The 27,791-nt window shown below is 42.2% G+C and overlaps 1 protein-coding gene across 1 annotated transcript in view; it reads left to right on the forward strand.

Moving 5' to 3' along the window:
• LOC124722539 (osmotic avoidance abnormal protein 3) overlaps positions 1 to 27,791 on the forward strand; it is a 372,346-nt gene that overhangs the window by 62,065 nt on the left and 282,490 nt on the right. Inside the window, exon 2 of the mRNA XM_047247684.1 lies at positions 4,208 to 4,298. Within this exon, the coding sequence (XP_047103640.1) occupies positions 4,215 to 4,298 (84 nt within the window). The 5' untranslated portion in view covers positions 4,208 to 4,214. The remainder of the gene's footprint in view (positions 1 to 4,207; positions 4,299 to 27,791) is intronic.

Consider the following 27,791-nt stretch of genomic DNA (forward strand, 5'->3'; position numbering starts at 1 on the left):
TGATTTTCGTACGTATTGGAATAACTAATATTTTAATATTTTCTACTGTTTTTCCCCCTTCCCATGTTTCTAAAATTTATAATTAAATTTTCCTTTTTTTTTTTTTTGCTTTCTATAGTAGATATTTCCCTCTATTTGTTTTTTATTTATTTTTCGTAATTACTACTTGTGGAGGGACATGGGTCATTTTCTGAATTGATATTTTAAGGACATGGGAGCTAATTTGGGACCTATTTTTGTTTTTTCAACACCGAGAGGCGCTGTAAGTGTTACATTTCCAACCAGCTCTGGATTTTGACGAGCTATCGTGCCAATTGGACAGATTCTGACACGGTATCCCACAGGAGGACATCCAACAAATCTGTCAATCAATACAAAACCGAGTAACTCCTTGCATAAGGACCAGAGGTAGACCAACGCATTATTGACCTGCCCAATTTGTGAATCTCTTTCTCTTGAATAAATCATCCAGTTTTTCTAAATCTGTAATCATTTGTTTGACTGTATATGTACATCACATATACCGATTTCAGTCTCATTTGGATAATTCCTTCGTGGTAAGTCGTTTGTCTTAGACTGTATTTTCAATCTTTGGTTGGCATACGTGGGACCCATAAAGTGAAAAGCACTGTAATGCACAAAAATTCGTGTAAAATTACCTGGACACGGCCTATCGGGATCCTTGCGATGTCAGCGAGCGCGCGTACCTTCAATCAGTGATCACTGTTCCCACAATCTCGTCAGTGGTTGTACAGGTTTTTATACGTCCTTAATGCTCTCATATTCAGTGGATACATGACCACGGTTAGATTCAGCAGCTTAGGTCTTAATCTGGCCTGGCCGCGAGCGAGCGGTAAGCCCGGGGCCAGCCGGCATCGCTCGCCGCCCGAAGCCCTATCTGGCTGGCTGGCCGGTGGACCTCGCTGTAAGATAAGCAGCTTACGGAATTTCACCTGTCAGCAGAGACGATGTCAACTGTCCGCTGCCGTCCGCTCGCATCAGACAGCACATCCGTTACAGAAAGAGCTGCGCAGCGCAAGCCACATATCAAATGCCTGCGTCAGCACGTTCTCTAAAATCACCCATGGCCGAAAGCAGTCTTGAAAACGTAGAAGAATTCACTGAACTTGTGATTGTTGTGTGTGTTATACTGACAACCTTTTGTTGACTAATGCAGATCTGCTTAGGAAGATTCTTTACGCATTTTACATTCTTATTTTTTTTTTTAGAAATTTTTAGTACCTAAGCAATTATCTGTGTTGTGGGAAACCAATCCCGCATTATTTGGGATGCACATCAAATATTGTTAGTGGTTGGACGGTGAGAACCTGCCTTCAGCCTATTGTGTATGAAAAAGATGCAATAAAAGCATCACAGCGTATGACAAAGACAAATGCTATAGCAAACCACAGCTAAAAGCAGGCTCACGGTTCAGCAACAAATACACACTGAACTCGGTGTTATACATTATGCAGTCTTTGACATAAAAAACAGATCTTATGATATATGAGGTGTTTACACACAATTGTCAACGAATCTGTTGTGTGTGAACGTGTTCTCGGCTTATGGAGAATGTTTCTTGGCTACAGTGCAAACGCTCATAGGAAAACGTCCCAGCTAAGAAGCACTATAATATTAAATAACAAAAAGTGTTAATAATTTTCTAATCTAGACAAATGTAAACAACTTGAAACACCACACACATAAGCAATGCCAGCTGAATGCAAAATAAATTACTATACACCTGAAAATAGCAAGATTTCTCCTGAAAAGATTTCGTAAGAAAGTAATAAAACGTAAAAAAGTAACTGATTATATTACTAATAATTTCCAGCGATCACACTGATTTCCACAGTTCCAGTATTTTACAGACATACGAGAAACAACATGGACAACGAACTGAAACGAGAAGAACGGCTTCACCCTTTCTAAAATTTTGACAGTTTTCTTTCAAAGGTGACTCCGATATCCTACGCTACACCATTAATACATACAGTCATAATGATACATCCAGTGAAATAAGTGAAAAGATACAGGAATATAAGCAGTTATATCTCTCAGCCTCCTTGAGAAAGAAAACAAATGCTGTCGTAAACCATTCTCCGTACACTTACAGACTGCAGCAGTGTACACGGATATGTTAGGCCTATGTCATGAGAAGCTTTAAGTCAAGTTGACCTTCCCATAGAAAGATTTGCGAAACCATCAAGCGAATTGTAATACACAGAATCTACGTTACAGATCTGCTTTCTCCAAACGCGCGAATTTTTTGAGACATGAAGATGGTATCTGATTTTTTGTCACTTGCAATTATTACAAAATATTGTTTATTCAACGCTACATTTTGTTTCTGGCTCGTCGAAAGTTAGCGACAGTGGAATGACGTACAGAAAGACTCATGGTCAAAGGTGTGTTCCATATAAAATTTTCCTGTTTGTAGTTTGGAGAAAGTTCGTTCACAAACTGTTATTTTATTCAAATATTGACCGCTGTTAACGTATCGAAGTGCTCCAGACATAAATTATGACAACCTAATTGACTGTTGATCGTGGAAGTTGCTACTGCATGTTACAAGTTATTGGCAGCTACACTCACCGTAATTTGAAAACATGATAGAAGAGAGGCACTGGTACCAAACAATTACTTTCAAGTCATCGCAGAAGCGATGGCTAATAAATGGAAAAGACGTTCTACGAGGGCGTGGTGAAAAGTAATGCCTACGAAGTTCTAGTGTAAAGTTTCGCTCCCATGCGATAATTACAGCCCGTACTGGAGCTCTGTGGGTAGCTACACTATAATTATGACTACTTGGTATAATTGCGTACCTACATTGGCTAAAAATAGTACTCTCGTCCACATCGATAAATAGCTGTAGGTGTTAGCTGTTGATACGCGTATTCTGAAATTCTGTACGTACTCATTTTTCGTATTCGGTCACTGGTTCTGGCGTTAACAACATGTAATATTCAGTTCATTTAACTGCTGATTCTCTACCACGTAAAATATTCTTCCTTCGAAAATTTGATATAATTCTTCATCACCATTCTCATTTTAAGCTTTTCTCCAGACTGTTGACCGTATGTTTGTTAAATTTAAACCCGTTCGTGAAATGTCTGACTACAGGTATTTCCTATTCTTCCCTAAAAATACTTATGCAACGTTCAGCATTATAATATAACGGCAATTGTTCACACACCATTAGAAGCTCCCATAACCGCAATAAAATAGCACATTAAATATAACTCTTGAAATCTCTATCACCTTAATCAACACAAAAACAAAATTTAATCATAATAAAATTGTGACCTTTATTAATGTGAACGTCCCATCTATTAAAAGGACGTAAAATGGTCTTTAGAGAGTTTTTGTTATGGCAACAGATGAATTTATTAGCAAGAGCAACCGGTTGCGTGACTTAAGTCTGACATCTTGTAGCAGCTCTAGACTCGTGATAGTTTCGTAACTGGACATTGATTGATTGGCGACTGGACATGCGCGTTCCAGTGTGGAAGGTTAGTGCAGCAGCACCAGAGGTCAGCAGGGGGCCACTCAACTACGCAATAGCTCGTTCAGCTCACTTAACACTTTTTCGCCCGTCTGTCTTCGACAACTGGTTAGCGATAACAAGAACTGCTATTTTGTGATAGAAGAAGGACGTACGTAAGAATCCTTCCGTTAAATAAGTTAAAACGTATTAAGCGATGTTTATCAACTTTAGAAAATGTCGGTAAATAAATGCTACACTTTTCATGGTGATCATGTGTTTCAAACATCTGAATTCATAAATTACCCACTTCATAGGCGAGGAGCTAAATTACGGGAAAGAGTCGTAAAATTCGTAAAAATCCCAGTATACAGAATGACGAAAATCGGAGACTTTAGAACATTTGCTGCTATTTCCCAAGGAAAAAATGTAGTAGCTTTCTATTATTAACTACATTTAACGATAATATTCGCTGAAAATAACAATCGCCACTAAATTACTTCAGACTGTGAATACTCTTGCTTAGCTATTTTACAGTGTAATTCTTAACAAGTCATAAACAATGTTACTGAAAATACAATTTTTGTCTCGGAGAGATTATTTCATAATAGTTGTTGTCAAAACTGGCGAAAGAGTTATTTTATATCTTATTGCATAGAGGGGAACTATGGAAATACGATGTTATATTTTGTGTTCTAATATGGACTCATTCTGTTGTCACAGGCGATTCATGGTGTCGGCTATGGCAGAATGCGTGAGAGTGGTGGTTCGCTGCCGCCCCATGAACAGAAGAGAACTAGACCTACGTTGTAAAGTAAGTCCTTACAAAATAATTGCCTAATGCCACAGTCTACATATAGAGCCACTTTTCGGGACAGCTAAGCGACTTATCGCATGACTTTGCTTTTCCGCGAAGACGTGCTGGAGCACATATGAGATTCGTCAGGAAGCAGACAATGATCTAGCAAATTGTTGTCCAGCAATTTTGTACACTCCTTTGGAAAAATTCTCCACTTCATCCACCCTCTCTACAAATGCGCACACAACAAAGCATATATGAATAGTCAGACATTTTGTTAACACGACGCTTTCTCAAAAATATAAATTTTTATGAAATGTACTGTGTAGCAAACAAATAATGTACCACATGTATGAAGATAAATGTTGAAAACCTCGTTTGGTAAGTTTGGCTTACAAACGAAAGGAATTCTTCTATATATTGCGTAATAAGGCATATACTCAGAACTTTATGACGAATACTCTGTTACTCCAGACGTATGTTTATGACCAAAAAAGTAAGGACGAAAATTAGTTCTTTTCAATGAAAGCGCTATACTTTATCCAATAAAACATGAAACAAAATAGACAATTGTAACCGGTTGTTTAAATAATTATTAAGTTGTGTTCTCATAAAGAACGAATCCTTTTAGATACAGAGCATTTAATTTTGAGGAAAACATCACAGAGCTCTAGAAGCAGCTGAATTGACCCACTCTTATCATTTATGTTTGTACTAGTTTTGGGAAAAGACTGTTTGGTAAGGTGTCATAGAATTTGAGCTCAATAGGCTCTGGACATCCCACTATGTGACGCCCGGCTATGCATTCGGAATTAAACAGAAGTAGACGCAATGTGTTAACATCATTGTCTTGCAGCTTGTCAATAAATCCAAGGTGACAAATGTGTAAGGTCAAATAGGGCGTAATTATAGGCGTCCACTCTGGGTTATTGTGTCAGAAAGATTTCACAGGGTTGCACGCGGCCAGAATTTTAGTCAACGAAGTTATTGTGAAACAGGCAGGGAAACGCTAAATTATGTCGAAGCCTTAGTAGGCCTAATAAATTAACGGTAGGCGACCAGACCACCAAATTGTAAGGCTACTGTGCAGTCCAGTCGCCAACAGTACCGGATGGTTATAGTTAATTTGCAGCTACTCACAGAGGTGTAGTGTGGGCTGTAACTATCGTACGGCAGAGAAACTTGGTAGATATTCTAATGCGTTAACGCGGAACCGAACACTGGAAAAAAATTGGTTCCAATTTAGCCACCACGTGCAAATCTGGCTCTGTGTATACACGAAACGCGTATGTAAATATTTCCATATGTAGTGGATTACTAACAGGAGATGGGCAGAAAAAAGTGAGAAAGACATAATATTGATTTTATTAATAACCGCCGCTTGCACAATTGTTTCAATATGAGCGCCGTAGACGTCGGCTACATGCTGTTCAGCGTCAGATTTGCACCTGGTGACCGAAACTGGAACTTACTTTTTTCAGTGTAAATCGGTTCCGCATTAACGCATTAGAATATCTATCAAGTTTCTCTGATGTACGATAATTACAGTCCACACTGGACCTCCGCGACTAGCTGTGCTTTAATTATAACCAACCGGTGCCTACTATGAACCGTAGAGAATATTCATTACTGCTCAACCAGAGAGGTCAGGCACAGACAGACTTCTTAAGAGGCGGTACATTTCCGTTCTCATGGCCGCGCAGCTGTCCAGAGGTCACAGATCACCAGAACGAATGCAAGATGTCGCATACAACTGTAAGGGCGCTTGTTTCGAGTACAAACGAAAGGGGGTGGGGGGGGGGAGGAGTAGAGGACAATGAAGGAAGCAAATAATCATAATTAACATAGGTCTGGAAACCACTAGTTCCCCAGGGCCGGCCAAACGCTGCACAGCGACATCTGTTATTAGACATGTGTCCTAAATGAACGGCGGCGGCTCCACTTCCCTGTTTATGTGGTACAAGCAAGAGGAAAATTGGTCATTAAACCGATTGTTTCAATGTATACTTACATTTAGTTTTTTTTTTTTTTTAAATGTGTGAAGGGCTACGCTCAGCTGAAGTCGATAAAACATAACATTCATCAACTGTCGGTTATTATGCAGATTTCAGACGGAACTGATGAAAGATATAGCAATAATGGTATTGAAATAACAGGTGATCATCGAGAGGTCTGCGGTTATCATTATGTTCAGAGGTCAGTGAGACAGAAATTATGTGGGTGTATCTGAGGGCACCGAGAATTAGTTATAGGAAACCTTGCATTAGTTTAATGTTATTTGAAATCATGAATAAGGTTCGTTGGAAGTCGCTAAGTGCTCTCTTTCTTAAATACTAGCTCAAAAACATTACGCGTATTTACGTGCCGTCAGTCAAGCTGCCTTAAAAACCCACGGTTGTTAACTGTATTACATGTCTTACTGGGTTAAACTGTTAACATAAAAGTAGATGTCTCAATGAGTAGACTGTGACAGTATTTTAAATGTTTAACACGCGAAATACCTTCCCATGGTTGGCTTGCAAGCTGTGGAAAGAGCACTAGAATGCGCCGGTACAGAGCATCCCAGCAAGTGGATAAAGCGACATCTGTGCGTAGAAACATGCACTACATGGACGCTGACGGCTGCGGCGTGCACGCCGTGACCCGGAAGTTGCACATGTGCAGGAGCACCGCACGCGTGCAGAATTTCTGGCCGGCCCTGGGTTTCCCCGACACGACTAATTACGACAGATTACATGAACACTTTGTAACTGAGTCCCCGAGGATACAAACTGCAGATATATACTTGAAGGCAATATTATTAAACAAGTGGTCCACATAACCCCTGTTCATGTGAAGCCAAGCTTCAGCATGTCTCCTCATCGATGCCCCTGCATTTTCAAAAATGCTAGGCGTGTTCCGAGTGCACTGAAAGCCATCCACAATGCGTTGCTGGAATTAATCGACGTTACCAACATGGATTGAATGAGCCAAAGTTTTTAAATATCCAAATACAAAAAAACTCCAACGGGTTGAAGTCGTGGGTTGTGGAAGACCATGATATAGGCAAGACACGACCGATACATTTGTCGTCGAAACGCTATTTACCTATACTTAGGTATCCGTTATGATGATAAAATCAAAAGAGGGCAGTTTCTCTGTTTCCAATTAACGCCTCACTTGTGGTATTTCGAAATGAACGTAGCGTTAGATATTAACAGTGCGGTAATATCGGCATGACTAGTTATGCATACATCGTACCGGGGAAACCTTTGATTTCCGGGTCTATGTTTATTAGTATTATTTACCTGTTTCATTATCCTCTACTCACTCCTTTCTAAAATAGCCATACAGTCTGTATAACTGATTTCTGGAGCAGTGGAAAGTGGTTTTATTGAGTGATGAGTCGCGATACATAGAGAACAGCAAACTGGCATATATGGAATACGCGGATGTCTAGCATGTCATTTACTTCCGTGCTGAGATGACAGTCAAATTAGGTGAATGCAGTGTGATTATTTAGAGCTGTTATTTCTCGTCTGGACTCGGTTCGTTAGTCTTCGATGATCGCAAAATGATCAGTCACAGGTGTTTTTGAAAATATTATTTCCATAATCTAGTAACTGTATGGAATCGAACAGTTTTGTACCACCACTATAAAAAAGTTTGGACCATTCGTAAAAGACCATATGCCATATTGGTAAAATAAGGAAGTGAAACTTCTAACATATGGAAACAATACGTAAAGAAACTACCGAATACTCCAACAGTAGATAGCTCTCATGAAGAAAATAATGAATATTTTATCGCTGACCCAGTTCTGAAGAACTCAGCTTACAAGAAATTAAAGGAAGCACAAGGAAATGAAAAAGCTAGAAGCTCCTGGAAGTGATGGTGTAGACACGGGTTTATGGAAGTTCTATAAACTTCCTTTTATTAACAGCCCCCACAAAATTATGAGCCCTCTCCGGAAGGAGGTACAGGCCCCACATGACTGGAAATAATTTCTTTTACAAAAAGCAAGACCCAACAAATTGGTCGAACTATACAGAGAGTCCCTCGTAAGAATCGTCAGGCAAATTTTCTCTGGTGTTTCGGCAGATGTTTGCAATTTCGTTTTTGGAATGTGTAGCTGGAGTTAGTCCAAACAAATACTGCTCATCACGTCTTTCACGCGACGCTCGGTGTAAATGGAAAGCGCCGGTTTGTTTCCCGTTAACAACACAGACACATTGCACAAGCAAGCATCAAAGCCATCCACACGATATGGCTATCCAGCTGGCATGGGCATACTACACTCAAGAACTCTCATGAGACTCGATCGTAATATTCCGTTTCGAACTAATGACACAGCCGGTGTTATAATATCGCTCAATACTAGCTTAGACGCAGTACTCTATGGTTTCATTTCATAGGTGGAAGCGTTCTCATTTTAAAACAGGAAACAGATACTCGGTTGCGTCATTTTGCAAAAAATTTCCGTCCTGTTTAGGAAACAGCTCCAGTTGTATTTCTGTTCTCACAATGAACAAATATTATTAAAGGAACTTATCGGTAAAGAAAGGGTGTTAAATGAAGGTAAAAGGGCTATGAAGTCGTTTTAAGCGGTGTTCTCGTCTGGATAGTACAGAAAATACTGCTGCGCGTAACTGCAGTGTGATGGGTGAGTAATTAGGTAGCTCGGATCGATCGTGACAATATTTACAGGCCAACGAGGCCAATAAAGCGAACGCAGTGCCACGCGCCGCTGCCTGGCCAGCCATTTTAACGACCGAGCGCAAATTAAAATCACTATCTACTTATTTAGCTGATGTGCTGCCGTTTTCCATACTGAGCGTGGTGGTACATTTTGTATGTTGTAGACTTGTATGGGACCTGCCGAGTGACAGCTCCAACAGATTTAGCAGAAAAGAGGTGTAATTTCGTGCAATTCTACAGCTCTTTTGTAGTATACAAGTTGTTTGAAGTTACTGGCAAACAGTCACTTAGCAGAGCATTAAGTAATCTTGAAGCCGTCATAAATAAAAGTTACCGCACCTATCTGTACTAGACATCCCATCACAAAGTCCACGAAGATGCACTGATTAGCAAAAGAATTTACAGTTTGAATAAAACTGCAACACCACACTTCAGATGTATTTAGTAAGTAGTAAACTCTGCTGGAGACACTTTCAGTGAAATGTCGATGGAGTAATGGCAGATAATTCTTGTGTCCGTAAGAAAATGGTTCAAATGGTTCTGAGCACTATGAGACTTAACATCTGAGGTCATCAGTCCCCTAGAACTTAGAACTACTTAAACATAACTAACCCAAAGACATCACAATGCCGGCCGAGTGGCCGAGCGGTTCTAGGCGCTACAGTCTGGAGCTGCGCGACCGCTAAGGTCGCAGGTTCGAATCCTGCCTCGGGCATGGATGTGTGTGATGTCCGTAGATTAGTTAGGTTTAAGTAGTTCTGAGTTCTAGGGGACTGATGACCTCAGAAGTTAAGTCCCATAGTGCTCAGAGCCATTTGAACCATTTGACATCACACACATCCATGCCCGAGGCAGGATTCCAACCTGCGACCGTAGCAGTCGCGCGGTTCCGAACTAATACACGTAGAACCGCTCGGCCACCGTGGCCGGCTGTCCGTAAGATATAGACTGATGAGCCAAAACAAAATGATCACTGCCCACCGCGACGTTCGATGCCAACTGATGGCGTTGCAGGCACGTAACGCGGTAACAAACGTATGTAAGCGGAGCATACACGGACGAGGGACTAGCCTAGCGAACGTATGGGCTGCAAAAGGGGAAATTCGTTGAGATAACCAACTGACAAAGGGCAGGTTATTATACGCAGATCCTGTGAACGATACCTCGAAAACGGCGAAGCTCGTCAAATGTTCACGAGCTCCTGTCGTGAGCACCTACGGAAAGAGGTAGGACTGTGAAACCACCACTAGGCGATAAATGGTTGGACGTCCATGACTCTTCACAGAACTTGGGGTTCGGGGTCTTGTCTGCTCTGTAAAGTAGGATGGTGTAATGACCTCGATGTCGGCCAGGTAAACATTAAGTACGAGCTTGCCTGAGGACACGACTAACGGCTTTATGACAATCTTCCCAATCGAATCAGTGTATGCATATAGGCCAGAGAGAGCAGAGAGAGGAAGGAAAGAATATTAGGGTTTAACGTCCCGTCGACCGTTCTGCTGCCGGCCAGGTGAGGCCGAGCGTTTATAGGCACTTCAGTCTGGAACCGCGCGACCGCTACGGTCGCAGGTTCGTATCCTGCCTCGCGCATGGATGTGTGTGATGTCCTTAGGTTAGTTAGGTTTAAGTAGTTCTAAGTTCTAGGGGACTGGTGACCTCAGATGTTAGGTCCCATAGTGCTCAGAGCCATTTGAACCGTTCTGCCTCTCGCGGGGAACTGCGAACCTAATTATTTAAATACCCGCCAATGGTGTATACATTTACAAAGTTATATTGACATCCGACCATTTCTTCTGGATGCTTCATTTTTTTTCGTCATGCAGCGTATTTTAGACACCCTGGCTAGACACAGAAATTGTCTCTTCCAGGGCGTCGTTTATGAGAGAGCACTTAAAGACTGTGATGCTATTACAGGAACGATAGTCACAGAATGAAAAAATAGTCATAAAGAAAGCATGGTGAGTATATGTGTTTGGTCGAACTTATAGACGGTTTCACTCACGCCCTTTTGTGATCGTTACTTTCTCTTGTTTTTTCCTAATGAGAGAAGATGATTGGAAGTAGCAGGATCGTTCTGCCCTCTGTCAGTAATGCTACTAGCTGTCTAAACTTGCTGAAAACAGTTTCGCGAAAAGACCGTCTTCTTTCCTCTAAGGTTTCGCATCAACACGTCTAGCAGCGCCTCTGAATTGCTTCGATGTACAGGGTTACTCGTAAGTCTGGGATTTCGGAAGACGACTACGCGAAAACCACAAGACATATAGAAAACAGATAGAAAATATAGAAACATATAGAAAATGGATAGAGCATCTCTCTCGATTCGTAATACCCGCCGTGGCATAGTTGCACTAGGAATCAGGCGTGACAGTACATGAGAACATGTAAACAAATCATCTGCTGTGTAGTGTACCATCAGTCTAACTCGCGGCCACGCATGGTAGCCGCGCGGTCTTGGGCGCCTTGTCACGGTTCGCGCGGGTGCCTCCGTCGGAGGTTCGAGTCCTCCCTCGGGCATGGTTGTGTGTGTTGTCCTTAGCGTAAGTTAGTTTAAGTTAGATTAAGTAGTGTGTAAGCATAGGGACCGATGACGCCCGCAGTTTGGTCTCATAGGAACTTACCACAAATCTCCAAAAAAATTCTAACTCGCGCCTGCAGATAGGCATCCTAATGAACTGATTTCCAAAGCGTGCTGTGTAGCGCCTTCCCAGCCTATTCGTGTCTGCGACTTCAGTGATGTATGGAGGTTTGTTGTGTCACAAACGGCGCCCGTATTCATCGCCTGTAACGTGCGTTAAAAACTTGAAGAGATGCTCTATCCACTGTATGTGTATTTTCTGTTTGCTTTATAGATTGCGTGCAGTCGTCTTCTGTAAGCCCTGAGATACTCATGAATAACGATGTACCCGTTTAATCCTGCCTGGTGGGGATCGCAAATACTCGAGAATGGAATTTCACAAGCGTTCTATTTGCAGTCTCGTTTAGCGATGCGGTACAGTTTCTCAGAACTCTCCAAATAAACCGAAGTCAACCATGTGCCTAGCCTACGAATAAATAAATAAACGTCGTGTGACTAGGGCCTCCCGTCGGGTAGACTGTTCGCCGGGTGCAAGTCTTTCGATTTAACGCTACTTCGGCAACTGGCGCGTCTATGAGAATGAAAGGATGATGAATGGGACAACACAACACCCGACCCAGCCGGGAATGGAACCCGGGCCCTTGGGATTGACATTCTGTCACGCTGACCACTCAGCTACCGGGGGCGAACACCCTACGGATAATCTTTTGCGAAGTTGCTAAAACACGCCTTTGCCGGCCGGGGTGGCCGAGCGGTTCTAGGCGCTACAGTTCGGAACCGCGCGACCGCTACGGTCGCAGGTTCGAATCCTGCCTCGGGCATAGATGTGTGTGATGTCCTTGGGTTCCTTAGGTTCAAGTAGTTCTAAGTTCTAGGGGACTGATGACCTCAGAAGTTAAGTCCCATAGTACTCAGAGTCATTTGAACAATTTTTTAAAACACGCCTTTCATGAAAAATTTCGTATAACCAAGTCCATCCAGCCTGATAGCAAGACTTTCATACGAGTGTAATACGAGCGGTGTTCGTTAAGTAATGCAACACTATTTTCTCGGCTAATTTCAGTTGCAAAAATGCAGAATTCGTTATGGGACATCGAGGAATATCCCCGCTTCAGCTCCTATAGTTTCATGAAGTTCCGATAGCTGGCGGCGCTATACGTAACCTTCAAAATGGCGTTTCTAACAGAGGTGCTTTCCAAGCAGAGAGCTGGCTTTGACTTTATCTTGGCGCAAAAACAGAGCATCGCAGATATTCATAGGCACTGGAAGAATATCTACGGAGACCTGACAGTGAACAAAAGCACGGTGAGTCGTTGAGCGAGGCGTCTATGATCATCGCAAGGTCGCGCAAACCTCTCCGATCTCCCACGTGCCGCCCAGCCGCACATAGCCGTGACTCCTGGATTGTTGGAACGTGCTGACTATTATTCGAGGTGATCGACGGAATACAATCAACCACCTCGCTTCTCAACTGGACGTCTCTGTTGATAGCGCTGACACATTCGTCCACAAAACGTTATTGGACTGTTCTTCCTCATCCGTCCTACAGCCAGGACCTCGCACCTCCCGACTTCCATTTACTTGGCCCAATAACGGACGCACTCCGCTGGAAGCAGTACGTGGGCGATGAGTAGGTTATTGATGCGGCAAGACGTTGGCTCCGACATTGACAAGTAGAGTGTTGCCATGTGGATACAGGCCTTCCCAGTCAGGTGGCGTAAGGCCGTCGCACTGAACAGAGAACAGGCTGAAAAACAGAGTTTTCTACCCAAAAGAGTAGGGAATAATATGGTGTAATGGAATCCTGAATAAAACCAACCTGCCTTCAGAAAAACATGTATTGCATTACTTATTAAACGCCCCTTGTTTATTTGCTACGTTCGACTGTCTCACAACCGGCCAAAAAAATTTCTAGGCTCAGATATCCATCTACGTCCATACTCTGCAAGCCACCTGGTGGGAGAGAATGCTTACATTACCTCTCTTACTGCACACTTTCCTTTTTCCACTCGCGAATACTGTGTGGGAACAGCGACTGTCGGTAAACCTCTGTATGAGCTCTAATTTCTCTGTTTATCTCACTGTGGTTCAAATGGCTCTAAGCACTATGGGACTTAAAATCTGAGGTCATTAGTCCCCTAGAACTTAGAACTACTTAAACCTAACTAACCTAAGGACATCACACACATCCATGCCCGAGGCAAGATTCGAACCTGCGACCTAGGAGCAGCGCGGTTCCGGACTGAAGCGCCTAGAACCGCTCGGCCACCGCGTCCGGCTATCTCACTGTGGTCATTTCGCGATATGTATGCGGGAGAAAGTAATATATTACCATTTTATTACTGGAGCGTATGCTCTCGGAATTTCAACAGTAAACCACTTCTAGATGCGCAACGCCTCTTTCGTAGAGTCTGCCACTGGAGTTCGTTTAGCACTTCCATGAAGTTGTGGTGCTTACTACGCGACCCGGCGACGAAACGAGTCGCTCTTTGTTGGATATTGTGTTACTTCTAATAACCCAGCCTGCTAATAGTCCCAGAATAACGAGAAATACTCAAGAATCGATCGACCTCCTTAGCTCATATTTAGGTTTCCTTTAATAAAGACAAGGCAGTTATAGATGTACAGACTAGGAACTGTCATGAAAATTACATTAAGATGATTGAAATAAACCCTACATTATTCATGTGAGCTAGGTCCTGAACTGTACCTGATAGCTTCCTTTTGCTGTTTGAAGACCCCTTAGTAGAAATCCATAACTCAGATGATAGTGGGCTAATGTGAAATATGCGTATAATAGGAGCTGTTTACTGACACTGCTCCTCAGCTTGTGTAGCAGACGGATGATAACTGCTGGTCTGTCGTATAATTCCCCTGTGTAGGTATCCCAAGTGAGTTTTTGATCCATGTGAAATCCTAAGACTTCGACTGTTTTACTGTCAGGGGTGTAAGAATTCGGACAGGATATGATGTCTTCAGTTTTTCTGTCATTTTTCTGTACTACATATACCTCCACACTGTGTTACGCGATTTCAAGGTTGGTATCACATGTGAGCAGTGTTGTGTCATCTGCCCGCGAGGCACATCTGTGAATCAATCATTTATATAAATAATGAATAGGAAAGGTCCATGAGCAGATTCGTGAGGTACACATTTCGTAGGCGGTAGATAATCTGACATTTGATTATTTATCTTCACTGACTATTTCGTTTTGTAAAAGTGATACTGCACTCCACAGTGGTGGAATTATCATAGAAGAATATTTTTGGGGACCATATTAAATGGTTTCCTTAGGTCCAATAGTGTTACACAGAATATCTCTTTATCTTCAAAACGATTTTATATTTTTGGTACCAAGCTCTGAACTGCTTTGGGTGGAGAAAAGGTGGACATGAACCCATGTTGTGAGGTGCTAAGTAGAGCATTAGATTCAAAGTAGGGCTCGTCTGTTTATGCACGCAGTATTCAGTTATTTTTTTATTATAAGAGTACGTGATATACATCTAGTTTTATGCGGTCATACCATGTTAAGTGCGTATGTTAAGCGGCATACCGAGAACTTAATCGTCTGTCGAAGGAAGGTAAGCTGAAGTTGACAGTCCAGAATTCTCTTAGTGATTATATACTCGTAAATCAAGAGATTGAAAAGATTCGTAATGATTCAATTCAAAGGAAATCACAAAGAACGTTGTCTCTCGTGTACAAAGTAGATAAAGTTCAATCACATTTAATGTATATATCAATAAAAGGTAAATTCTTTAGGGACCCATCATAACAGTTAAGACCATTTTCGCGGAAATTTTTTTCCGTCTGTCTGTCTGTCTGTTTGTCTGTCCGTCCGAATACTTATCAGGGTGCCGTATTTAAGATAAACTGTTTTTAATAACGTGTTAAAAACACTGTTCAATACACTTTCCAACTCTACGTATTACATTTTTTCTGTGAAATTGGATGCGAAAATGATAACAACGTTTAAGGTGCACTATAACGAGTTTAATTAATTGTGTTGAAAGTGCCAAATGACAGAGAACATTCAGAGAATATCCATTTTTATAACGTACACATTTTGTTTTATAAAATTAATTCTGAGCAATCTTATAGGTATTTTTAGTGGTATGAAGCAAAAACATGAACATATGAAATAAATTTAATTATTTAAAAATTATAGGATAAACCCCACGTGCGAGAGAGGGCGGTTCCCCCACTTCACGCGATTAATGGGCGTTCCCTTAGGTGTTTTACAGATACGGTAGAACCTCGCTAAGCCGACATCGGATGGTCTGTGTCCCCGCGCAGTCCGGCCATGCCACTTTCGGTATTTCTTTGCAATTGTCGATGACTCAGCGTCTCCGATATGGATCAGTAAGTAACTTACCGATGATAGGCGCGGGAGTTCAATGAGTTTTAGTACGAAATAATTTGTTTCTAACTCGAGCAATAAGTGTTATTGAGCGCGCATTTGAATTATAAATTACTGACAGTGTTCTTCTTACATACACTCCTGGAAATTGAAATAAGAACACCGTGAATTCATTGTCCCAGGAAGGGGAAACTTTATTGACACATTCCTGGGGTCAGATACATCACATGATCACACTGACAGAACCACAGGCACATAGACACAGGCAACAGAGCATGCACAATGTCGGCACTAGTACAGTGTATATCCACCTTTCACAGCAATGCAGGCTGCTATTCTCCCATGGAGACGATCGTAGAGATGCTGGATGTGGTCCTGTGGAACGGCTTGCCATGCCATTTCCACCTGGCGCCTCAGTTGGACCAGCGTTCGTGCTGGACGTGCAGACCGCGTGAGACGACGCTTCATCCAGTCCCAAACATGCTCAATGGGGGACAGATCCGGAGATCTTGCTGGCCAGGGTAGTTGACTTACACCTTCTAGAGCACGTTGGATGGCACGGGATACATGCGGACGTGCATTGTCCTGTTGGAACAGCAAGTTCCCTTGCCGGTCAAGGAATGGTAGAACGATGGGTTCGATGACGGTTTGGATGTACCGTGCACTATTCAGTGTCCCCTCGACGATCACCAGTGGTGTACGGCCAGTGTAGGAGATCGCTCCCCACACCATGATGCCGGGTGTTGGCCCTGTGTGCCTCGGTCGTATACAGTCCTGATTGTGGCGCTCACCTGCACGGCGCCAAACACGCATACGACCATCATTGGCATCAAGGCAGAAGCGACTCTCATCGCTGAAGACGACACGTCTCCATTCGTCCCTCCATTCACGCCTGTCGCGACACCACTGGAGGCGGGCTGCACGATGTTGGGGCGTGAGCGGAAGACGGCCTAACGGTGTGCGGGACCGTAGCCCAGCTTCATGGAGACGGTTGCGAATGGTCCTCGCCGATATCCCAGGACCAACAGTGTCCCTAATTTGCTGGGAAGTGGCGGTGCGGTCCCCTACGGCACTGCGTAGGATCCTACGGTCTTGGCGTGCATCCGTGCGTCGCTGCGGTCCGGTCCCAGGTCGACGGGCACGTGCACCTTCCGCCGACCGCTGGCGACAACATCGATGTACTGTGGAGACCTCACGCCCCACGTGTTGAGCAATTCGGCGGTACGTCCACCCGGCCTCCCGCATGCCCACTATACGCCCTCGCTCAAAGTCCGTCAACTGCACATACGGTTCACGTCCACGCTGTCGCGGCATGCTACCAGTGTTAAAGACTGCGATGGAGCTCCGTATGCCACGGCAAACTGGCTGACACTGACGGCGGCGGTGCACAAATGCTGCGCAGCTAGCGCCATTCGACGGCCAACACCGCGGTTCCTGGTGTGTCCGCTGTGCCGTGCGTGTGATCATTGCTTGTACAGCCCTCTCGCAGTGTCCGGAGCAAGTATGGTGGGTCTGACACACCGGTGTCAATGTGTTCTTTTTTCCATTTCCAGGAGTGTATTAAAGTGTGTAAAACTAAATTATGGCATCAACTAAACGTAAACGTGCAACGCCGTCTTAGCGGAGAAATTTAAAGTGCATGAAAGGTAAGACAAAGGCGAGTCTCTTTAAAACATTGCAAGCGAGGTAGGGTTGGTTCAAAAATGGTTCAAATGGCTCTGAGCACTATGGGACTTAACTTCTGAGGTCATCAGTCCCCTAGAACTTAGAGCTACTTAAACCTAACTAACCTAAGGACATCACAGGATTCGAACCTGCGACCATAGCGGTCGCGCGACTCCAGACTGTAGCGCCTAGAACCGCTAAGCCACTCCGGCCGGCGAGGTAGGGTTGGCATAATAATGTTAAAGACTGGAGAAGAGATAGAACTCTTGAAAGTCATACAATGATAATTGATGATGAGAAATAATTGAAACCGCAGGACTTTGAAGAAGCTTAAAAGTGAAATTCTAGGTAATGCTTTGTGGGTGTGATTTGAACAGGAGAGACGAAAAGGTACTCTGTTGTCTGGATCAGTCATAAAAGAAAAGGCACTGTATTTTCTATGAAAAATTAGACGGAGACAATGAAAATGAAGTGTTTACAGCGAGTGAAAGTTGGCCTCAACGGTGGAAAAAGCTGCACGAGATTCTAAAATATAACCATTTCCAGCGAGAAGCTGTCTGCTGACGAAACAAAACAGGTCTGAACGCTGTTGCAGAGGCAACGGAAAAAGCATGCAAAGTTCAGAAGAACGCGAAATCCCGAAGATTGGCTTAAAATTTGCAGACGCGCGAAATTTGGCACGGACTTCAAAGCGAGATGCCTTTAATAGGTTCCACAACGAAACATTGTCTCGAAATTTGGTAGAAAATCCGAAGAAATTCTGGTCGTATGTAAAGTACACAAGCGGCAAGTCGCAGTCAATACCTTCACTGCGCAGTGCCGATGGTACTGTTACCGACGACTGTGCCGCTAAAGCGGAGTTATTGAACGCAGTTTTCCGAAATTCCTTCACCAGGGAAGACGAATGGAATATTCCAGAATTTAAAACACGAACGGCTGCTAGCATGAGTTACTTAGAAGTAGATACCTTAGGGGCTGCGAAGCAACTCAAATCGCTTGATACGGGCAAGTCTTCAGGTCCAGATTGTATACCGATTAGGTTCCTTTCAGATTACGCTGATACAATAGCTCCCTACTTAGCAATCATATACAACCGCTCACTCACCGATAGATCTGTACCTACAGATCGGAAAATTGCGCAGGTCGCACCAGTGTTTAAGAAGGGTAGTAGGAGTAATCCATCGAACTACAGACCTATATCATTGACGTCGGTTTGCAGTAGGGTTTTGGAGCATATACTGTATTCAAACATTATGAATCACCTCGAAGGGAACGATCTATTGATACGTAATCAGCATGGTTTCAGAAAACATCGTTCTTGTGCAACGCAGCTAGCTCTTTATTCGCACGAAGTAATGGCCGCTATCGACAGGGGATCTCAAATTGATTCGGTATTTCTAGATTTCCGGAAAGCTTTTGACACCGTTCCTCACAAGCGACTTCTAATCAAGCTGCGAGCCTATGGGGTATCGTCTCAGTTGTGCGACTGGATTCGTGATTTCCTGTCAGGAAGGTCGCAGTTCGTAGTAATAGACGGCAAATCATCGAGTAAAACTGAAGTGAAATCAGCTATTCCCCAGGGAAGCGTCCTGGGACCTCTGCTGTTCCTGATCTATATAAATGACCTGAGTGACAATCTGAGCAGTTCTTTTAGGTTGTTCGCAGATGATGCTGTAATTTACGGTCTAGTAAGGTCACCCGAAGACCAGTATCAGTTGCAAAGCGATTTAGAAAAGATTGCTGTATGGTGTGGCAGGAGGCAGTTGACGCTAAATAACGAAAAGTGTGAGGTGATCCACATGAGTTCCAAAAGAAATCCGTTGGAATTCGATTACTCGATAAATAGTACAATTCTCAAGGCTGTCAATTCAACTAAGTACCTGGGTGTTAAAATTACGAACAACTTCAGTTGGAAAGACCACATAGATAATATTGTGGGGAAGGCGAGCCAAAGGTTACGTTTCATTGGCAGGACACTTAGAAGATGCAACAAGTCCACTAAAGAGACAGCTTACACTACACTCGTTCGCCCTCTGTTAGAATACTGCTGCGCGGTGTGGGATCCTTACCAGGTGGGATTGACGGAGGACATCGAAAGGGTGCAAAAAATGGCAGCTCGTTTTGTATTATCACGTAATAGGGGAGAGAGTGTGGCAGATATGATACGCGAGTTGGGATGGAAGTCATTAAAGCGAAGACGTTTTTCGTCGCGACGAGATCTATTTACGAAATTTCAGTCACCAACTTTCTCCTCCGAATGCGAAAATATTTTGTTGAGCCCAACCTACATAGGTAGGAACGATCATCAAAATAAAATAAGAGAAATCAGAGCTCGAACAGAAAAGTTTAGTTGTTCGTTTTCCCCGCGCGCTGTTCGGGAATGGAATGGTAGAGAGATAGTATGATTGTGGTTCGATGAACCCTCTGCCAAGCACTTAAATGTGAATTGCAGAGTAATCATATAGATGTAGATGTAGATGTAGATGAAACAGCTGCCAGTGAATTTGTTCCGAAATTTGAAAATGTAGCTAAAGAGTTTAAGCTGATTTTTGATCTAGTGTACAATATACATGAATCTGGCTTAAACTATAAAATGCTTCTTCCATATAAGAACTCTTCTTGCACAAAATGATGCAGTTGTGTGTCACTGCAGCACTATAATATGGTGCGTACGGGCTTTCACTCACAGAAACATCATCTTACCGTGTGATACAGACTTATTAAACAGTACTGGCACTACTGTACATTACACTTTCGTGTACTATTTTTTTGGGTATCGGCGATTTCTTTTCGTTTATTTACTGTTTTATAATGGAACAATACTTCAGACCGTATTTCTAGGTGAAAATCAAAATTTTACTGTAGTGTATTGTGATGTTATGGGTTTATAAAAGTGTTTCTCTGATATTGCGACCTCTTTGCGTTGCAACTATGCTGCCGATCTCCTAGGGAACGGATTAGCGAGGTTCTATTGTATCACTGTTTACAGTAATTTATTGCTTATAGTGTAATAATCGAACGGTAACTGACATCTACTACCATTTATGCTTAATACGTGGCGTTTATTTCCGTTGAGTATTAATAGTGAGGTAGCGCAGCAGTCGTCAGTGATGTGCAGGTCTTCCTGCAGGGGCAATATTTGTTTTATGGCACTCGACATTGTTTTGTTTGCCGTACGAGAGGGAGAATGTTCTCTTGCGAGGCACAGAGCTGCTTACAGTGCGGCGATCTCCTACATGGTGTCCTTCCGGAGCTGGAGAAAGGAGGGGGCTGAGCTGGCCCCCGGGACCAGCCTGTGTCCCACTGACCCCAGGCCGCGTGCCTGGCCTACACTCGCGGCCCCCGGCCACCCGCATCCACACGGCGCAGCCGCGGCCCGGGCAAGCCAGCTGCACAGCCGCCTACCTCCTCTCTCTGCTATACACCGAAGCCCGGTATAGGCACGCGTATTCAGATACAGAGACATGTAAACAGGCAAAATACGGCGCTGCGGTCGGCAACGCCTATATAAGACAACAAGTGTTTGGCGCAGTTGTTATATCGGTTACAGCTGCTACCATGGCAGGTTATCAAGATTTAATTGAGTTTCAACGTGGTGTTATAGTCGGCGCACGAGCGATGGGACACAGCCGGCCACGGTGGCCGAGCGGTTCTAGGCGCTTCAGTCCGGAACCGCGCGACTGCTACGGTTGCAGGTTCGAATCCTGCCTCGGGCATGGATGTTTGTGATGTCCTTAGGTTAGTTAGGTTTAAGTAGTTCTAAGTTCTAGGGGACTGATGACCTTAGAAGTTAAGTCCCATGGTGCTCAGACCCATTTGAAGGGACACCGCGTCTCCGGCGTAGCGATGAAGTGGGAATTTTCCCGTACGACTATTTCACGAGTGTACCGTGAATATCAGGAATCCTCGTCTCCTGGAAAAGATCCTGCAAGAACAGGACCAACGACGACTGTAGAGAATCGTTCAACGTGACAGAAGTGCAACCCTTCCGACATTGGACTGTTGATAACTGGAACTTGTCGCTTGGTCGGACGAGTCTCGTTTCGAATTGTATCGAGTGGATCGACGTGTACGGGTATGGAGACAATTTCATGAATCTTTCGACCCTAGAATTCAGCAAGGAACTGTTCGAGCTGATGGGATTCTCTGTAATGGTGTGGGCCGTGTGCAGATGGAGTGATATGGGACCCCTGATATGTCTAGATACGACTCTGACAGGTGACATGTACGTAAGCATCCTGTCTGATCATCTGCAAACATTCATTTGCATTGTGTATTCCGACGGACTTCGGCAATTCCAGCAGGACAATGCGACACCCCACACGTCCAGAACTGCTACAGAGTGGCTCCAAGAACACTCTTCTGCAGGATTCGTGGTCTCAATTGCCTCCAACACTGTTTCAGACATTAGTAGAGTCCATGTCATGTAGTGTTGCGGCATTTCTGCATGCTCGCGGCGGCCCTACACGATATTAGACAAGTGTACCAATTTCTTTGGCTCTTTCGCTTATTTAGTGTGGTAGCGGCCAATTGTATCTCTGAAGATGTCTCTCGCAGACGGGGGCCAAATTTTAGTAAATAGTTTGAAGCGATCCTCACACGCGTAATATACTGACCAATATTATCCGAGGCTGCGAACGGCACAGTAATATTGCGCAGTATTTACTTTCTGGAAGCGTCAGTTAGAACTAGTATACTGACCAATATTATCAAAGGCTGCGAACGGTACAGTAATATTGTGCAATATTTACTTTCTGGAAGCCTCAGTTAGAATTAGTATACTGACCAATATTATCCGAAGCTGCGAACGGCACAGTTATATTGTGCAATATTTACTTTGTGGAAGCGTCAGTTAGAACTTAGCATTAATGGCGAACACGTCGGCGCTCGACGATGTGAAACACATGTGTATTGCCATTGAGTTTCTTGTGTGTGAGTGTGAAATCTTATGGGACTTAACTGCTAAGGTCAACAGTCCCTAAGCTTAAACACTATTTAACCTTAATTATCCTAAGGACAAACACACACACCCATGCCCGAGGGAGGACTCGAACCTTCGCCGGAACCAGCCGCACAGTCCATGACTGCAGCGCCCCAGACTACTCGGCGAATCCCGCGCGGCTGAGTTTCTTGCCTCGCGTAACCAAGTAGACATTACGCAGAACAGGTGAAGCAAGTCCAGGAAGCCTCTCGCGAACATTTCAGTGGAGCAGAGGTTTATTCGAGGCAGTATAGATTTGTAAACCGCAACAAAGACTAATTACACATTTAACAAATGAACTGTGTAATTTATCGCGTACATGTGCTGTTTTCTATGTATTTCCGTAGTGTAACAGCTGTTGTAAATGGGATAAAACAATTATTTACTGATTACTGGTTGAAATATTCCGTGATCTTATGTCTGTGGTGTAACAACTGTTGCATGAAAATAAACATGTGCTCACTGGACAGGTGAGGTGAGCTTATTTGTTAATACTAAGAACTGTTACAGTACAAATATCAACACTTCTGATTCTGATCCTTTGTCATTTCCTTTTTTCGGTTCTTTGCGGAAACTGTTTCGGAGGAAATTGAACTACTCTCTGTTTCGGCAGGTACTGCCGTGTATTGCGCGACATCACCCTTACACTGTACAATTTTTAAAGCTCTGCTGTCTTATCCAGTATATTGCGCGAACGGTCAATACTGAATTCAAATAGTCCGTATTATTGCTTAATACTCAGTATTGCGAAATATACAGGGTATCCCACAAAGAATAGTCAATATTCGTGAATGTTCAAATGGTTCAAATGGCTCTGAGCACTATGCGACTTAACTTCTCGGGTCATCAGTCACCTAGAACTTAGAACTAATTAAACCTAACTAACCTAAGGACATCACACACATCCATGCCCGAGGCAGGATTCGTACCTGCGACCGTAGCGGTCACGCGGTTACAAACTGAAGCGCTTAGAACCGCACGGCCACACCGGCCGGCATTCATGAATGTGACAGGAACGATCACTCGAAGCAGAAATGTCTGGTAAACATGCATACCTTAAGAGCTACGAGCCCTTATTCATCTTCGCTACTGTGAAACACATCTCTTCTACTGAACAACTGCTCATAGCTCTTAATTTATGCATTATAGAGCCCGTGTTTACCACAGAATTTTTTCCAGGTTTGGTCCGTACTATCTCCTCCAAAAATATGGAAAACAAAGCTCTTGCAGTACAAGAAATTTGTTTCGCGGTATTGAAGATGAAGAGCTGCTCATAACTTCTTAAGGTGTGCATTTTAGAACCCAAGTTCACTATACATTTTTGCTTCGATTGGTCATTCCTGTCATACCCTTGAATACTGATTGTACCTCCTGCGACATGCTATACATTTATCATGTTGTAAGGTGTCTGTGTTACGTCAGGACCACCCCCCAGCCCATGTTAAAAGCTAAAGCCCTCCAGAAGAACAGTATAGATCTTACGATAACACAAAAAGGGCCACACCCCAGCTGCAAGTTTTAGCGTGAGACTTTTTCGCGTCTCTGTTACGTCAGGACCACCCCCCCAGCCCATGTTAAAATATAGAGCCCTCCAGAAGAACAGTATAGATCTTACGATAACACTAAAAGGACCACACCAGCTGCAAGTTTTAGCGTGAGACTTTTTCGCGTCTCTGTTACGTTGCAAACTTTAAAAACATTGCCCCACCACGAAAAGTATAACGTTTCTCATTGGATAGACAGAATTTTTGTAGGCGGAGCTTAAGGTTAACATTGAGACCCTGATTGGTCAGATGAAAACACAGCCAGATAGTTTTTTTAAACCAACTTCGGTAAATTGTAGTAAGGAGAAGTTAGGAGAGAGTTGCTTCCGAGACGGCGAGGTGAGCGGAGCTGTCCTGTCCACCGCCCCCTGACGAACACCGATAAGATAATGAACGCACGCGATGCCACATAACAGCGCATAAAGCTTCACTGAGAACTGCAGACGTCTCATCTGTTACACCCCCTTTTTGCGTAATACTAGTGTCGATCGTCAATTAAAGCTCATGGGGTTCACATTTGCCACTTGAAGTCAAAATCTGAAACGCGATGATTTTTCTGTTATATAGTTATTGAGAAGCCACATCAGCCACTGTAATTTGCGACAAGTTAGATAAGTAATTAAAGAGAATTGAGAGTCACTGTAGACCATTTTGATAGTTTTCTCTCTTGTGAAACTTAATTTAAACCTAGATTATAGATGTGATATGGCATAGGTCATCCTTCGATCCATTGTAGAACTTGGAAACCTGCTCAGGGAATATTCGTTCACATTTTTGTTGAACGCAGTTGGTTTTTATCATCCTGTATTAAAACATTTCCTTTTATCAATAGTGCAATTTATAAACAATGTTTTGTGAGTAGAATAAAATTTCCAATGGTAAACTTAAATGCTATTTCGACATTATTTTACCAGCTAACTGAAAATAGGAAAGCCTTGAAGCCCTTCCACTAAATTTAGATAGTATTAAGATTCTTTTACAGGGAGTGCAGTGGAGCTGACGCTGAAATCATTAAGTATTTGGTTATATCATCGCTAATCTCACTGAACTCTTCCGAACTCTACATGTCATGTGTGGTCTGACGTCTCCTACCAGCAACAGGTCCCAGGTTCAAACTAGTCAATTCCCTAAAAAACACGCTCAGAGCGTCACTGCACGAAAGTGGTAGGGAGACACGATATAGAACAAACAGACACCACGCAGAATGTTAGAATGTGAGGACCCCAACCACGGACTCTCTGCATGGAAGTATTACCCGAAGACATGTTTTGCGTTGTTCAGCTCTCCATGTTAGTCTAACCTGTGCAACCCTCTTAATCTGCCAGCCGCTGTAGCCGAGCGGTTCTAGGCGCTTCAGTCTGGGACCGCGCTACTGCTACGGTCGCAGGTCGCATCAAAAAACAATGCAGCTCTTCTTCTACATAAATTATTTTTGTCTAAGAAATTGAAAATGTATTTCAGTAGCTGAGAGTTATGGTGCTCACCTCATCACTGCAAAAAATAATGAGACACATTAGGAAATACATAATTTGTAAAGAAGATCCTAGGTGCTATACTGTGGAACTGATTGGTTCTAAATACCAGTAAGAAAGTTTTTGTTTCAAGTGCCATTAATACTGGGGCTCTACGTTTAATTTGTGATAATAGAAGTACAGAAATTTAGCAATAATGTTTTAACTAGTAAGATGTGGTCTACACAAACCGTTTTTCATATCTTTTACATTTTTACAAGAGAAGAACAAAATTAAAATCAAGAAAAAATCTCTGTATTGATTTCTGTTTCTTACAGAACTCCATCCTTGGGGTCAGATGTTGCAAAGTTTATTGTAGAAATCTCTGTGGTGTTGACGAAAAAATGGAGACACCGCCAACACATCTGTATGTTTTGTAAATGATAAACATGGCTGGTTATACGTATGAAGTATGGCATCCCATACAACAGCCATGGTCTCTCTTCTTTTGAATACAACGACAGTTTTCCATTCTTCTGTGCATCAACTTTGACGACTATTTTGAAATTAAGATCTGATCGGGCGCAAAATGAAAACCACAGTGAAAATCCAATGAATCTTTGCACAGATGTGTTGGGCAGTGTCTTTAGCACGTCTTTGATCGCATCACACTGCTCTTTTCAGTTCTGAGTGCACAGTGAGCACAAAAGATGACTACAACAATTGTGTCTCCCGCCATGTAAGTAGTACATGTATACCGATTCTTGACCAAAAGACATATTTTTTAAAAAATTCCCAGCATTAAAACCAAGGTTTTAATTTCGCAGCTTCCCCCATTTATAAATTTATATATCCACAAACGAAATTTTGATTTAATTAAGAAACAAATTTATTCAATTAAAATTTAATATCCTCAAAACTAAATTTCAAAAAAATTCTAAAATTTATGGAAATTCAATAACATGAATGGAATGATCTTTATTTTGTCTTTAACCTCAATAAATCAATTTTATTCCAAATTTTTTCTAATTAATCATCTTCTAAAAAGATTTTAGTATAACAATCTGGAAGAGTAATTTCATATCTCTTATCTAAAAGTATTACAACTTTTTCTTCATATCTAGTTATCAAAATTTCGGCTTTGAAATGTTGTAAGGTTTAGTTTTTTCAGCTCTGATAATTTAGTGAGCACTTCTGCATAATAATTACTGTATCTGTTATGCTCATTTAATGGAGTATTATCAAAGATGTTAATGCTCATTTTGTTTTGCTTTTATTTATATAGAAAGAATTTAGATTTTCAAATTTTTTTGAAATTAAAAATGTATATATTTGAAATTGATATTTCTGAAAATTTGAAAATTTTTGTTTTCAAAAATTAAAAAGTTTGACCAAATGTTTCAATTTTTGGAAAATCTATGTTTTCTAATTTTTTATGCATTTGTAAATTAAAAAATTTGAATTAAAATTATATGTTGTGATTTATAAGCTGAGTACTTTTTGCTATACATAATTATAGATGCAATTTTATCTTCTATAATGTGTATATTAGGTTTTTTCAGTTGAATAAATTGTTATAAACTTTTCAAACTATATTGGACAACAGGAATTTCTATTGTTTCCTCATTACTATCTAGTTCAGTATTTTTCGATAAATTATTTGAAGTTAAAAAAGTTGATTACAAACGAACTAGTGAAACATTTTTATAAGTTTCTTTTATTGGAATTGCTAATGACTGGCAATGGGTTCTACACAGTGCTGGTGACTACTTTGAAGGAATGTAATAGGTGCAAAAATGTGACTCTTTTGTATCTGTTTTGAATAAATAGTTGCCAATATTTAAGTTCCAGCTCTTCTATGTTGGTAAATTACCAGTTGAATTCAATGGAGATATATTAGTTGTTGGTGGACAGGAATATGTAGGAACAGATGGATTAATGAATCTTTTAGTTGAAAAACAGTTTACTATGGCTGATATGAATAAAACATAAAGTGATGTTGATTTATCTAAATATGCAAATATGTAATACAGAAGCATTGTATTCTGATAAAAATAGAAATGAAATCAGATATAGGCAATAAATATAAATATCTGATATAAAAGTGTTGATGACTGTTTAGCAAACTTAAGAAAGCCAACTATAGATTCTTCAGATTAATCAGAAATAAGTTCACCTGAGAAAAAGGGTAAGGGCTTACTAAAGAAATATACAGAAAAACCAAATGAATATATTTGCATGCATGATGTTCATGA

Source organism: Schistocerca piceifrons, chromosome X (genome assembly GCF_021461385.2).
Source record: "Schistocerca piceifrons isolate TAMUIC-IGC-003096 chromosome X, iqSchPice1.1, whole genome shotgun sequence".
Lineage (NCBI taxonomy): Eukaryota > Metazoa > Arthropoda > Insecta > Orthoptera > Acrididae > Schistocerca > Schistocerca piceifrons.